Source organism: Apis mellifera, linkage group LG1, assembly GCF_003254395.2.
Source record: "Apis mellifera strain DH4 linkage group LG1, Amel_HAv3.1, whole genome shotgun sequence".
In the NCBI taxonomy this organism is placed as follows: domain Eukaryota; kingdom Metazoa; phylum Arthropoda; class Insecta; order Hymenoptera; family Apidae; genus Apis; species Apis mellifera.
The window spans coordinates 7,057,888-7,072,667 of record NC_037638.1 but is presented as its reverse complement, the minus strand read 5'-3'; the positions used below and the strand labels follow the sequence as shown (position 1 = coordinate 7,072,667).

Below are 14,780 nucleotides of genomic sequence, written 5' to 3'. Positions count from 1 at the left end.
ATATTCGTATACATGAAGAATATAATACACAATGATACATATTTCTAAAAATTATTATTTTATGAAAAATATTGTATCACAAATATTTTTCACTAATAATTTAAATTCGAAAAATAATGAATTTAATTTAATAAATTTGTAGATTAATAATGCACATGCATGCACATTTTATGATTATAAATTAAATAATTAATTTTAACTATTAATTACAAAAAAAAACTAAACATAAAACATTGTAATTGTTTCATCAAGAATTTATACCTCAAATATTTTAGTAAAAAAAAATACCATAAATTTCAAATAAATCTTTGTCATAAATGATCACATTTTATCAAATGATTAATCACAATTTGTCAATATGCTTATGACAACGTGATATTAATTTATCCTATATAAAATTTGAAATATTTCACTCAGAATTCTTATTCTCTGTGAAATTAACTAAAATGCCATTTCCCGCATCCACCCAATCCTCTGAAAACAATTTCGCTCTAAGTATTTCCCTTTCTGAAGCATCCTCGATGTCGGGCGTGGCGTTTTCATTGTTTAAATTTTCATTATATTTTTTTTCTTTATCTCTCCTTCTTACAATCAACAATTCAGAATCCTCCGTTGTATCTGGTAAAATCTTGTTTAAAGTTTCTGGTAAAATTAAAGCAAACGCCCCAGATCCTAAGCAGAGCATTCCAATAATTATTAATGGAATGGTAACCGGAAAATATTCTCCCTTAAAATGAAAATTACATTTACATTACATCAAAATGAATATTTTAAAGAGAAAGCGGAAATTCGTGTCGAATCGTATTTAATTTTCCCCATAGCAATTCTACGTACGTTCCGCTAATTAATTCTAAAATTATTGCTTGGAATGCAAATACTTACCGATAATAATTCATGTGGCGTACATAAATTGCCGATTTTCGCGAAAACGATGCATAAGCCTAAGCAAGTTCCTCGCACAACTGTTGGAAATATCTCGACCGTATACAAATACGTTATGGAAACTGTGCTCATTACTGCTATTCTGCCGAGTAAAAGTATAATGGTCTTCGTGAGGTCTGAAAATAATCATTAGAAGTGAACGAGGTATTGAAAAATAAAATGTTATTAATTAATATAATATACATACCAATTGCAGTCGTGGGATTCGATAAGATAATTATAGCTGCTAATAAGATACAAATCGCACCTGTGATCGATTGATACGCAGATATTGATAATCGTCTGCCGTATCTAGACAATATGAAATAAAGAAACACGTAAGTTGCGATTTCTAATGCTCCTCCCAATGCAAAAACGATATGCCTATTAAAAGAGAAATTTGGAACGAGTGTCATAAAGACACAGCATGCTATAGAGGATGTGAACCTTGAATAAAAAGATAAATAATTACATAAACAGAAATATTATTGCGTCGATCGATAAAAAATATTTGAAGAAAAATCTTACCATTGATACATCATTATAATGCCGTATTTCTTCAATAGTATAGATTTAAACAGTCCCAACAACTCTTCTTTCGTTTGCGCGTTACTGGATTTTTCCTCCATCTTATTACACTTTTTGCCATACTCGTTCTCTTTGCTCGTCATTTCTTTCTTTATCGGCGTCCGTAATTCCACGGTATCATACGCGTTCCTCATCGAAAGTCTTTGACTTCCAGCTGGCTGGGATATCGATTTCGATTTTCGATGACTTTTCGAGCTCGATGCGATATTCCTCTTCTCCATCTCCTCGCTTTCGTATTGCTTCGATTCCGCTTCTGTTTCCGTTTTGGAAGCGAGCTTGCTTTCTAAATTTTCCGAGATCGCTCTCAAACTTGTTTCTGAAAAAAATGTATCATCATTTTTGTGAACGTGAATAATAAATAATCGATAGAAATAATTCGATAAGATTCATCTTTTCTCACTTCGAACATTTTGTTTTTCAAGCGTATCCGTCGTATTCAACAAATTCGCAGCTTCCTCTTTCATCTCGTTATCGGTTTTCGATTTCTTCAACTCTGCGCACGAGACGCGCGATTTCCTTTCCGGTTTCGTCGGCGTCGCGTTCTCGAGAACGTTTCCATCCGATTTAACGCGTTCTTCTCTTCGAGATAACCTGGTGCAACAGACATTGTATTTCGCGATCCGTTCCAACGCCATATCTGCCTCCGTTGTTTTCCCCTTTGCCAGCAACCATCTTGGCGATTCTGGTATCATCCTGAGACATCATACACAGTCATACATCGAAATATATATGTTTCATTTGCTCTAGAAAGAAAAAAAGCAATCGTACCAAATGTAGAGTACGGTTATTGCTGTGGGAACCGAAACTGCTAACTGCAAGATTCTCCAGTCCGGTATAACGTAACTGAGCGCAGCTAGAAGTATCAAACCAATGGCCCACGCAATTTGCATGACTAATGCGACGAAAGTCCGTGCCTTGGCGGGGAACAATTCCAAAGAAAGGATATAAGTCGAATTTTGTAGACCCTGGACAAAGACTCCTTGTAATCCACGAAGAGCCAAAAACGTGGGATAATTCTGAAACGAAGTTTCTTATTCAGCAAGAGAAGAGGAAAAATGTTAATTTGGTATTCAACGTTAGCTTCTTTCATTCTCTTGAAAATGAATTATAATGAAGATCGAATTGAAAATTTAAAAAAAAAAGATTTCGATATTTTAATTATTTTATCATTTTTTTTTCAAGAAATTTATGTACCTGTACAACGTATAACGCAACGGCCATCGTGCCCTGAGTGTAAAGGCAAAGCGCTTGAACCGGAAGTCTCCCAATACGATCTGCCAAAAGTCCAGCTATCCAAGCGCCCATCAAAACCCCGATATAATAAACGGTAGGGCCGAGAAACGTCAAATACCGTTTTTCACAAACTAGACCCCATTCCGTCACTACGCTATTCTCTCCGAATTCGGTTGCAAATTGATACTCGCCGAAACACAAATCCGTATTCATAGATTCTTTGAAACCGGAAGTCTCGTTGGCTGTAAGAGTTATGTTGCCAAGCTCTTGGCAACCGTACGTTCGTTTCGTTCCATTCTTTGCCTGTAATATCCAAATTTAAATATATCTCAATATTTAGTCAATTGTATCAATTAGTTTTTAATTTTTGATTGACTGATGATTGTTGAATTTTTTTGTATGAAATAAAACTCTTGTTTGTAAACTTATGCTATTTCACACAAATATATTTACATTTCATCAAAAGTTAAGTAAAATTCTTTGAAAGGAAGAATTAAGGGTATCTCTTAAGAGAGAAAAATCTCATTTATGTGTTAATGAATATCTTTACTGTTCTGTTTAAATATCAATTTGAATAGTTAATACAACTATGTTGTGAAATTAAGGAATAATTGAATTAAGAAAATATTATAGAGAAGAAAGGAAGAAGAATCAATTTACCTGGCAATAAAATTTAGGCGTATAATTATGAAATACCGGCAATGCGTGGCTCATCGCAACTATGACATAATTGATACCAAGGAGCACCACTATGACTACTTGAAAGCATCCTACTTTTACTTCCTCCGCGTTCATTTCTTCTAATAACTTTTTTTTTCCTTTCTTTATTACCAATATTTGCACAAAATCACAGAAACGATCAATAGTACTTTTATTCACAATTCACGGTGTGAAATCCAATTGGACGAGAGAAGGTTGAAATTTCGTGCACGGGGGAAACAATGATCCACTTATCCATCTTCATCGCCAAAAAAAAAAAAAAAAAAGAAGAAGAACGAACGGGATGAACTTTTCTTTTTTGCAAATTTTTCCCAAGAGAAATATGTGCATCAACTGTGCTGCATCGCTCAGAGGCGGTGTACGAACGAAATTCGTGGCAACTCGAGTGAAAACTTGGACGCAGAGCCCCCAACAAAGTGTCATCCGTGAGGGTGAGACACGCACTAACAGAGAGAAGAGTGACTCTCTCTCGAAGGATAGCGCGTAAAGAGGAACCGATTCCTAGCGGTGCCAAGTCGAACGAGGATAGAAACACGTGCTATTGTTTCACGCTTGGCGACACGTATCCCATTAACGCACTCACGTCACGGGAAAACGATCTTCTGTCAATAATAATCGATTTTTAAATTGACGTAACGTGAATTTTGTATTTCTGGGAAAGAACATTGACGTGGCCGCCACTTCCGAATGAATCTGAACGAGATGCGAAAAGAATAATAAATAATTCTGGCGAAAACCAGAAGTAACTTTTTATATTTCTTTCCGCGTCTTTTGTGAAAAGAATGTGAAAAAATTTCTGGTCTGAAAAGAAAAAAAAAAAGAAACAAAGAGGAATCGATTTAAGATCAGCCAGAATTATGTATATATTATTTTAAATATTATAGTTTTGAATATTTTAAAATATTCTTGATCAAGTAAAGAAAAAGAGATAAAACTATTACAATAAAATTTAATATAATAATGTATATTTCATTATTAATGATATACGTATGCAAATGTATGCAAATGCACAAACTTAAATAATAGGCCAGACTGGGTCTATGAACTCCTGACGTTTACTCCATTCTGCGTTTACCTGTATAGGTTGCAATTGAAAGTCTCATTGATAAGTATTGATCGTTTCGTTTTACTGAATCGCTTTTCTCCGCAAAAAATCTTCAGTCGTTGCAGTCGTATTTCAATTTGCTATCTTTTTCTATAGATTCTTCATTTTATACGACATACCGTATGAAATTAATGTCATTTCTTTCAAATAGGGGAAACTTTTGCTCATTTTACAAAATCATTTGATAATAAATAAATTTCCAAAAAATTCTCTTACACTGAATTTTCCATGAGAGTGCAACTCTCAACAATGCATCCGGTTTAACAGTAAACATAATACCATAGGAGGAAAATTCTAAAAAAGAACGATAATAATAATTTCCGGTTGGATGAGGACAAAATTAGTGGCGCGTCATAAAATAAATGTACAAACTGTTGACAAGACGTGAAAACCTATCCGGTGACGTCTTTTTGCCATACCATACTTAGGACACGATTATCTTGATGGAGGGGTACCAATCATCATAGTCCAACGACGGTGTTTCCTTCGTTTCTGGAACTGTTTCTGTATGCGAAGAACATCACGTCCGGTCCCGAGCGCATCCTGCCTTTCATTACAAGCTCCCCCGATGCTCGCCCGATCACCGATTCCAAAGGAAACCCTCGTGCCAACTGAATCCTCCCTGGCTGTCCTTCGTCTTCACCGCAAATCGAACATCGTCATTAGCATCATCCTTCGTCGCCGGCCGAGGTGATCGTACCTCGGTCATTGTCACACCCGCTACTTATTTCTGAACGACTTTCATTTCCATTCAATCGTTCAGAGTGACCGATTGTCTACTATCGTTGGCGACCATCTATTTTCGCCTATCGAGTCACTGCACTGGCATTACGAATGGCGAGAACAGTATATATAAATAAATGTATAAATAAAAGTGAAAATAGAAGGGAAAATTTCCTGTGTATGTAAAATTGCAATATGTTGCATCTTTCTAGTATCTTTCTAGTGATATTTATTTTTTATTAAAACTTGGAACAAGTAGTTTAAAAAACTTGGATGAAATACAATGATTTTTTAAAATCTTTTAATTAATTTATATGATGAAAAATTTAATTTATATTTAATCAATTATGATAAACTTTTTTTGAATTCATATGATTAATCTAAAAAAAAAAGAAAAAAATTCATTAAGATTTGATATATGAATGTATACATGCAGCATTTTTAACAAACAATTTATTAACATTCATCAATCTTATTCTCTGTCCGACAAACCTAAATAGTCGACATGTGAGACTCATTACGATGTCGAATGATTGACGAACAATTTAACGATCGCGAACCATTGAATGGTAATGAAAGCTAGTTTATGGTGATAGATCTATTTCGTGTTTCGTAAGTGAATAATAGTTACTTATATAAATAGGATATAAATAAATAAATAAATAAATATACATACGTATGTAATACAAAGAATGAATAATAAAATATTAATTATACTTTTGTGTTATTATCAATAAATTTTGTTTTGTTGTTAGAAGAGAAGTAAAAATTTGTGTCGATATTTCTTGACGGTTAAGTTAAACGTGTAAATTTATCATTCTCACATTTATCAAAAAAAATTTTACATTCTTTATATGAAATAAATGAAATAATCCTAAAATAATGGATTTAAATTATACTTGTTGTAATGTTTAATGAACATATAATAAATTTATATTTATTTTGCTTAAAACCATTTTTCTTCGAATATTTTAAAATTCATTCAGAATTAAACTGGAAAGAAAATATAACCACTTCGATAAACAACAGTTAAATTATTAATTAGATAATAATTAATGAAAATATTTTTTCTTTCAATTCCAATAAATTGAGACCCTCTGACAATCGCGACTATACATATAGTATCGTAAGCACGTATCACATAACCTGGAGAGGTGGCCTGGATGCCTTTTTTCGTCATGTACCGTTATCGTAGAATAACTTCAGTTCTGCGACCATAGGTACTACTTATTTTACCTCATCGTTCATCTGTTCGATTGTATGTTACAACTTGTGCTCTATTAGTGTCAATGTTTAACGAGAATAAAAACTGAATGCGTTTCTCCCAGGTAAGCATAGTTCAGTTCTCGTTGCTCACTCTGCGTGGTCAGTTGGAACGGTCCCATCGATGCAAGCAAAATCGCGGGAAACAAAACGAACATAAAGAGGAAAGGAGCGACCAACGATCGCAAAAGCATCCACTGATATTCACCGGAAGTGATTAACGCATCGGAAGTGCAAAATGAGAATTACGCTCGCCTTAGCAATAGTTGTCATTGCTTGTGTCAGCGTAAGTACTGATTAAGCGAGAACTCGATTAAAATTTGAAATTAACGAATGCGTTACATGCAAATATTATTCAAATCTTAGACCCATGTATTACAATTAATTATAGTATTGATATGCAAATCTCACTATTTATTAATTATTATATAACAAGAAAACATGATTTTAGATTTTCATATACGATGCAAAATATATCTAAAATTTATTATAAAAAGTTAATTTATAATTCATAAATTTTATATTTATATGTTACATAAAAATGGTGATTTAATAATTTTTATAATATTAAACTTTTTTTAAATTTTAAGTTCTAAACAAGAAAATATCAGTATGTAAATATCTTTTATAAAATAACAAAAAAAGAAATTTTAAAGAAATATGTTAATTAGTAAAAAAAATAATAAAATTTTTAATTAAATATTTATATTGATTTTTTTAAATATCTGAAATACTCGACAGATTCGATGCGTTGATGGTAAAGCAAAGAAAACAACGCAATTATCTCTACAAAGCAAAGAGACGAATGTAGTGAATTTTATGAGATTGCTCATGATGAGACTTGTGTTTGGAGTTGCATCGACAATGGGTTTAGGTGAGAATCTTTCTGGAGTACTCGGAGGAATTTTCGTACCACCTGGAGCAGATGATTACAGTGATTACGGCGATGATGATTTAATACCGGATTTGTTTTAATAATAATATTTATTAAAGTGCAATTTCAACATTTCTAGTAAAATACTATCAATACAAACTTTTTTTGTTCTTAATAATATCTAAACATGATAAATTATAATTCGAATATATCGAAGACTAATGAATATAATTATCTTTTAATTTCAAATTATGAATGTGCATTCAATAATATTATTCCAAAATCTATTGATAATCGAAACTTTAATCAAAATATATATATTTTTGTATTCATCATTATTTTTATTTATAAATATAGAATATAAAAAAATACAAAAGTTATTAAAAAAAAAACTATCATTTTCTATTTTGTTATTGTATAATAATACAATGGAAATGTTTATATAAATAACTTTGTATTTTTTTATAAAAAAAAAAAATATCAATATTAAAAACAAAATGATTAGAAGTTACAGAATATATTTTGTACATATGCTTCACTAAATTATAACTTATATGAATAATAATTATTATATTTTTATTTGTAAATAATATATTAATTATTTATTATTTATTTATAAGTGAAATCTTATTACCTCAAAAAATAAACCTGTACTGTAAATTGCTTTTTTTATGTATTAGTTTCTAAATAATAATTATTTCAATATAAATTTAAATTATTTGTATTATTTTTATTTGTTCTGTAATATTAAAAGTTACATATTTATCGATTATTTAGATTGAAAATAATTATATTTTTAAAAATTTAGATTTTAATTAAAATTTTATTATTATATTAAAGAAAAAAAATTATGAATTGTAAAACATATCTATACTTTATTTGATTCTTATATGTACTATTAATTATATATTTATATTATATAATAAATTATTTCGTAAAAATTTTTTGTTATTTATAATATTTGTAATAAATTACATTTCATTCAACAAGAAAATTAAAAAATATAAATTATTTAACATTTTTGATGTTTATAATTTCTTATTATTTTTGTATATGATACTCTTACAAAGTATTTTCTTATAAATGCATAAATATAAAGAATATCATTTTATATATAATAAATATATTATTTTCACAATATAGATTGTAATTAAACAGTATTATATATTATTTGATATTATAACATAAATAATAAAAGTATTAAGGATAGTAATATTTGTAATATTTATAAAATAAGATAACCTAAAATTTTAATCTAATATTTTTTTAATATATATAATGGAGTGGCAGAAGGTATTAGAAATTCTTACATGTAAATTAAAATCAACATTTCTTTTAGAAAAGAATATAAAACATGAAAATGAAATTATGTTTCATTTATGGAATGATCAAAATATAAAGTAAGAAATAAAAATTGTAATAATTAATATTTATTATTAATTTATTAATATTATTTAATTCTTATGATTTTAATATTTATTTATTTTAATGACTATCTTAATTTTTGTAACAAATTTTTATTTTTATTGTTATAACATTTACATAATTATTTTTATTATGTTTTATTATTTAAATTTTTACATTCTTTCATGTTTAGAAAGCTTATACATTTATGGTTGGAAGATCATTATAATAAAAAAGAATTTAAATCTATTACCAAAGCACAATCTTTTAAGATAATGGGAAATAAAGAATTTCAAGCAAAGAATTATATGAAAAGTGTTGAATCATATACAAAATGTGCTCTTTATGCCCCTGTGAATAGTTGTGAATTACCAATTGCAATTGCAAATAGATCTGCTTCATTATTTTATTTAAATAGATATGATGTAAGTAAAAAATAAATAATATTATTTATTCTATATATATATGATTACATATATATTGTTTTATTATATTAAAATTTATTTTTATGATGTATATTTGTTATATGATCAATACAAATTGATGATGAAAAGGACTGTATAAAAGATATTGAATTATCAATAAAATTAAATTATCCTAAAGAATTACATTATAAATTATATTTACGTGCAATACAATGTTATTTAAAATTGGATAAACATCACTTAGCTAAAGAAACATTATCTAAAATACAAAAATTAATTCATGATCCTAATTATATAAAACCTTCTATGAGAGGTAAATAATAAATAAATAAGTTTTTAAATATCTATTATTTTTTTATACTGAAATAATTTTTGATAAAATATTTCATTAACTTTCAGATAATATTGAAAAAAAAATATGTAATATAACATTTATTGAGTCATGTGTTCAAGATATTGTACACAATACTGATGATATATCAAAATTAAAATCCCAAATTGTATTTGAAGAAAATACAAATTTTCCTAATGCATCTATAACTATAGATAGAATACATAATGAAAAATTAGGAAGGCATGTAATAGCAAACAAATTTATTAAAGAAGGTGATATTCTTTTCTTAGAAGAACCTATCAGTTTTGTGTTATTAAATCATGATACATATAGTTATTGCCAATACTGTAATAATTTGAATACTGATATTCCTGTTCCGTAAGTAATTTATTTATATTGATACAGAATATTTTTTCATTTTTTAATATACTAAAATATTAATATTTTTTAAAATATCTTTAAAGATTTTTAAAAGCTGTTGATTTTAGAAACTAAATAAACAAAAAATTAATATACAAAAACTTTAAATTTCAATTTTCAATTTGAGATTTATTTAGTAAATTATAAATTTGTGTTAGATAAAGTAAGATGAAATAAAGTGGGACAATTCTGTCATCACAAGCTCACTTTATCTCTAATAAATTGTTTATAACTATGGAAAATCAATTTTTATATTTGTTTTTGCTTCTAAAATCAACTTATGAATATATTAATTTTTTGTATATACAAATTATGTTGTATTGTATCATTTCAGATGTAGAACATGTTTAAATACTTTCTATTGCAATGAAAATTGTTTAACTAAAGCATGGTCTTCGTATCATTGCTGGGAATGTCCAGGAAATCAAATGAATCTTTGGAAAGAAATTGGAATAGGACATTTAGCTCTCAAAGTTTTATTAACTTGTTCAACTATAACAGATAAGATTAAATTTAATGAAATGCAAAATTTAATTACTAATTTTGACAAGTTATCTATAGATGATTTAACTATATATGGAATTGTATGTATATTTTTGAAAAAAATATATATTAGAAAAGAAAAAATTTTATTTAGTTATATATAATAAAATAATTATAATAATAATTATTACAGACAGCTATTATGCTTACTATATATTTATTTAAATATACAAATTTTTTTAAAACAAATAATCTTGAAGATTCTTTAATGAAAAAATTTTTGAATAATTTTTTCAATTTAAATTTTAATATTTTAACAAATAATGACAAACAACTTTATATAAGCTCTTTACTTTTACGATATATTCTTCAACTTATTAGTAATGGACATGCCATTACAAAATCAAATATATTTTTAAGTGAAAATGATTCTTCCATGATTCAACAAGATATTGTAGCTACAGGAATTTATCCTTCTGCAAGTATAATGAATCATTCTTGTGATCCTAATATAATTAACATGTAAATATTAAAATTTATATAATATATATACATTTATATATTTTAATATCCAATATACTTTTATTATTAAATTTTAGCTTTGTAAATCAATATCTTATTGTCAGAGCATCAAGAGATATTTCTCAAGGTGAAGAAATTTTTAATTGTTATGGTACAGTAAAATTTATTTAATAAAATCTATTTTATTATAAACTAGATGTTAGTTATATATTGAAATAATAAAACATATATTAGGTCCACACTACAGGCATATGACAACAGAAAATAGACAAAAAATTTTAAAAAATCAGTATTGCTTCATTTGTAAGTGTAAAGCATGCACTTTACCAAAATTACAATACTTCGTGGTAAATATAAAAAAATATATTTTTATTTTTTGAAATATTCCAATTAATAATATTTGTTTTTATTATTTTAAATATTATTATTAAATTATTTAAATATTATTATTAATTATTTTAAATAGTTTTAACATATGTTGCAATATATAATTAAATTATAAAATCATATTATAATATCTTTGCAGGAAAGATTTAATGCAATGAAATGTTTAAAATGTAATGGTGCATTATGTAATATAAAAAATTCTACATATTGTTTAGATTGTGATGACAAATCTCAAATTCCACTTTTAAATAAAATAATACAAGCTAATAAAATTTTTCAAATATCTGAAGTTTATATTAACTTAGGTAAACCAGAAAAAGCATTAGATAAATTAGAAAAATGTTTGCATATTAGAAAAACAGTATTGTATAAATATAATGAAGACATAACAATTACATTAAATCTTATGGCAGAAATGTATAAAATAATGGGTTTGTGGATATATCATATTATATAGTTAAATTAAAATTTTTCTAATAATAATATAAAAATAATAATGAAAAATTAATTATTTAAGGACAATGGGTAAATAGTATTATGTGTTTGGAAAATACACTTGCTGCAATTAAAGAAAAATTTGGATCATTCAGCATAGAACTTCTTAATCAATTGCATAATCTTATAGATATGTGTTTTAAATATTTAGAAAAAGAATTAAATACTAAGAATACAAATACACACAAGTAAGCATCTTTAATTATTAATTAAAAATAATTTTATAATCACAATATTTATGATTTTTTTATTACAGGAAGATAATAAAAAAAACTCAAATATTTTTAAATCAAATAGAAGAAATTACAAATTTTAATTATGGATTTTGGAGCAATATATATAAAGATGTAAAAGAAAAACAAAATCAATTTCTTAATTATAGTACTTATAATTTAAATAAATATACTTTATAAAAATTTATATATTTATTATTTCATAATTTTTCTATTTTATATATTAAATTTTTTTTTAATAATTTATTTATATTATTAGAATTCTTGAAAAATATTTTTAGTAAAACTTAATTAAAAAATTAATATTTAAAAAAAACAATTATCTCTATTGTATATATAATTATTTCACTCATATACAAGTTTGACGCGCGCTTGTTATATTTCATTTAAATAATAAAAAAACATTATAAATATTTTAATTAGTTGTTACGAATTGAAAAATCAAAATATATAAATAAATATGAATTTCGTTATAAACGTTTTTTATTACAAATTTTAATTTAATATAATTAAATTAAAATTGTAATACTAATACTAATTCATAACCAAAAAGTGAAATTGTTTATATTTATATTTATATTATTACTAATAAATATTCAATTTAAAATTATTTTGTAATCATACTAATGATAATAAATATAAACTGAATAAAATAACATATAATATGAAAATTTATGAAATATAAAATTTATAATAAATATAAAATTATGACAGATAAATATATCTGGCATAATTTAGAAACGTCAAATCAATTTTACAGTACATTGCAAAATGTATGTAAATTTAGAAAAAAACATTTATTGGAAAAATACAATCAATGTGATTTACAAGAAACTATGATAAATAGCAATATTTATAAATTAAATAATGATTGCTTAATACTTATTTTCCTTCATTTACCAATTGTAGATAGAATTAGGATAGAAAGGGGTATATATAATCTTATATAATAAACAATAATTTTTACTGACATTATAATATATTAATATTATGTATTAAAATACTAAAATATTAATATATAATATTTTAGTGTGTAAAAGATGGCAGAAAGTAAGCCAAAAATCTTGGCATAATATAAAGAAATTAGATCTAAGAAATTATACCTGGGGATTTACTTCTAATGCTAAATTAAAACAAATAAATACAGTTATTCTTAATAAAGTATTATCACGATGTGGTAAATTTCTAAATAAAATATATTTAGAAAAAACATTTTGCGAGGGTAGAGAAAGTGCATTGTCTATTATTGGTAATTTATGTCCTAATTTAGAAATCATTGATGTCAGTTATCTCCAAGTACCTTCAACAGGAATAACATCAATAATAAATAATTGTCATAACATAAAGAAACTTAGTTTAGATTGTATATATCTTTTCGACACAGATTTGGAAAAATTATTTAAAGTAAATCAACAATTACAATTTCTTAAATTAGTTGACATTAAAATATCTGGTAAATGTTTATTATATTTACCATCAAATACAATAAAAGAAATTATTATAAAAAGATGTGATTATGTTTGTGATAATGATGTTGCAGAGGTAAAGTTAAAAAATCTTTAAATTTATTTTTATTTTTTTGTTTTCTAATATAATTTATGAATTTTACATTTAGGCAATTACAAGATTAAATAATTTAAAACATTTTATAATATCAGAATGTTTTGATACTTTAGAAAAAACTACAAAAGCTATTGGCAAATATTCTACAAGTTTAGAAACATTGGAAATTATTGGTAAATCTAGTATGTTACAATTCAATGGTATATCACATGTAATTACATTAAGTAATCTTAAAAATTTGAAAGTAAGTGCAAATTGGTTTATTTGCAACTCTATTCTTTGTAAATTAAGTTCACATTGTCAACAACTGATTTACTTAGATCTTAGTGGTAAGTTTGATCATATAAATTCTAAGTTTTAAAACTTATATAAATTTTAATATATCATCTTCAGATGTTCCAGGTCATTTTATTACAGATCATACTTTAGCAGCTATAGAAAAATTTACAAAATTAGAAATATTGATAACACGTGATTTATATCAAGTTACCAGCAATGGTTTATTACATTTGTATAATTTAAAACAGCTAGTGTGTCAAGAATGTAGTTTTTTTGATATAACAATATCTAAATTTATTCAACATTCCTTTCAACTGAAGATATTAGATTTATCTGGATGTCGTAACATAACAAATGTTACATTAAAAAGAGCAGTGACAGCTACTAATTACAGAACTAATAATATTATTTTGAATTTATTTATTGGTGGAACTGCAGTTAATCTTGAAACATTTAAGGAAGTATCACCATTTTTACAAATATATAATACAGATTCACGTTACAAAGAAATATTTCCATTTCATCCAGATTCCATATTAATATAAATTTCTTATAAATGTATTTTTTTAAATATTTATTAATTGTATTATAAAATATATATTATATTATCACAAGGAGATATAAAATAAATTTAATATTCAATACATTTTTTGGTCTCAAAATTCAAAAACTTCGGAGATATTAAGAATATATAGTGAAAAAGATAAAAATAGAATAAAATTAAAAAATCAGCGCCATTTTTAAAGAATGTTACAAATGAAACAAATATAAACAAAAAAAGAAATAATAAATAAAAAAATAAAATAAG

At 25.7% G+C, this 14,780-nt stretch overlaps 4 protein-coding genes across 9 annotated transcripts; 3 read left to right on the top strand and 1 right to left on the bottom strand.

Annotated features, from left to right (window-relative positions):
• Positions 1-37: 37 nt before the first annotated feature.
• LOC726412 (solute carrier family 22 member 8) lies at positions 38-5,569 on the bottom strand. 3 transcript variants are annotated; one of them, XM_006565282.3, is made up of 9 exons: positions 4,940-5,567; positions 4,784-4,861; positions 2,704-3,045; positions 2,278-2,525; positions 1,910-2,202; positions 1,450-1,825; positions 1,130-1,368; positions 883-1,058; positions 38-727 (listed from the first exon to the last, which is right to left on the bottom strand). In XM_006565282.3, the coding sequence occupies exons 3-9, from the start codon at positions 2,953-2,955 to the stop codon at positions 410-412; spliced, it is 1,902 nt and encodes a 633-aa protein (XP_006565345.1). In that variant the 5' UTR covers positions 2,956-3,045; positions 4,784-4,861; positions 4,940-5,567; the 3' UTR covers positions 38-409. The 3 variants fall into 3 exon arrangements, with proteins under 3 accessions (XP_006565345.1, XP_016773392.1, XP_006565344.1); XM_016917903.2 differs by lacking the exon at positions 4,784-4,861 and having other exon boundaries at positions 4,987-5,569; XM_006565281.3 differs by lacking the exons at positions 4,784-4,861; positions 4,940-5,567 and adding an exon at positions 3,403-4,206.
• A 149-nt stretch (positions 5,570-5,718) lies between these two features.
• LOC100576961 lies at positions 5,719-7,683 on the top strand. Of its 3 annotated transcripts, XM_006565280.3 has the most exons (4): positions 5,719-5,902; positions 6,383-6,548; positions 6,619-6,839; positions 7,295-7,683. In XM_006565280.3, the coding sequence occupies exons 3-4, from the start codon at positions 6,792-6,794 to the stop codon at positions 7,526-7,528; spliced, it is 282 nt and encodes a 93-aa protein (XP_006565343.1). In that variant the 5' UTR covers positions 5,719-5,902; positions 6,383-6,548; positions 6,619-6,791; the 3' UTR covers positions 7,529-7,683. The 3 variants fall into 3 exon arrangements, with proteins under 3 accessions (XP_006565343.1, XP_026296301.1, XP_016773393.1); XM_026440516.1 differs by lacking the exon at positions 5,719-5,902 and having other exon boundaries at positions 6,302-6,510; XM_016917904.2 differs by lacking the exon at positions 5,719-5,902 and having other exon boundaries at positions 6,302-6,548; positions 7,295-7,678.
• Positions 7,684-8,648: 965 nt separating this feature from the next.
• Positions 8,649-12,292, top strand: LOC100577194 (SET and MYND domain-containing protein 4; the record flags this gene model as incomplete). The annotated part of the gene is made up of 11 exons (XM_026445226.1): positions 8,649-8,827; positions 9,025-9,256; positions 9,386-9,569; positions 9,656-9,968; positions 10,345-10,594; positions 10,687-11,015; positions 11,093-11,166; positions 11,250-11,362; positions 11,542-11,833; positions 11,920-12,085; positions 12,154-12,292. Coding segments are annotated over exons 1-11 (2,214 nt in total), but the record flags the coding sequence as incomplete, so codon positions are not given.
• Positions 12,293-12,775: 483 nt separating this feature from the next.
• LOC113219245 (F-box/LRR-repeat protein 4-like) lies at positions 12,776-14,541 on the top strand. Of its 2 annotated transcripts, XM_026445248.1 has the most exons (5): positions 12,776-13,060; positions 13,161-13,307; positions 13,401-13,672; positions 13,746-14,022; positions 14,087-14,541. In XM_026445248.1, exons 1-5 carry the CDS (start codon positions 12,805-12,807, stop codon positions 14,515-14,517), a joined length of 1,383 nt encoding a protein of 460 aa, XP_026301033.1. In that variant the 5' UTR covers positions 12,776-12,804; the 3' UTR covers positions 14,518-14,541. The 2 variants fall into 2 exon arrangements, with proteins under 2 accessions (XP_026301033.1, XP_026301032.1); XM_026445247.1 differs by having other exon boundaries at positions 12,777-13,060; positions 13,161-13,672.
• The last annotated feature ends 239 nt before the right edge of the window (positions 14,542-14,780 follow it).

Bases quoted from the DNA above. Each gene is read 5' to 3' on its own strand.
- LOC113219245 (XM_026445247.1), top strand. From the start codon at position 12,805: ATGAAATATAAAATTTATAATAAATATAAAATTATGACAGATAAATAT. The intron at 13,061-13,160 runs GTATATATAATC...ATAATATTTTAG, and splicing joins TAGAATTAGGATAGAAAGGG to TGTGTAAAAGATGGCAGAAA. The intron at 13,673-13,745 runs GTAAAGTTAAAA...TTTTACATTTAG, and splicing joins GTGATAATGATGTTGCAGAG to GCAATTACAAGATTAAATAA.
- LOC726412 (XM_006565281.3), bottom strand. From the start codon at position 3,537: ATGAACGCGGAGGAAGTAAAAGTAGGATGCTTTCAAGTAGTCATAGTG. The intron at 3,046-3,402 runs GTAAATTGATTC...TGGATATTACAG, and splicing joins CGCCTAAATTTTATTGCCAG to GCAAAGAATGGAACGAAACG. The intron at 1,369-1,449 runs GTAAGATTTTTC...TTTTTATTCAAG, and splicing joins ATTATAATGATGTATCAATG to GTTCACATCCTCTATAGCAT.
- LOC100576961 (XM_006565280.3), top strand. From the start codon at position 6,792: ATGAGAATTACGCTCGCCTTAGCAATAGTTGTCATTGCTTGTGTCAGC. The intron at 6,840-7,294 runs GTAAGTACTGAT...AATACTCGACAG, and splicing joins TTGTCATTGCTTGTGTCAGC to ATTCGATGCGTTGATGGTAA.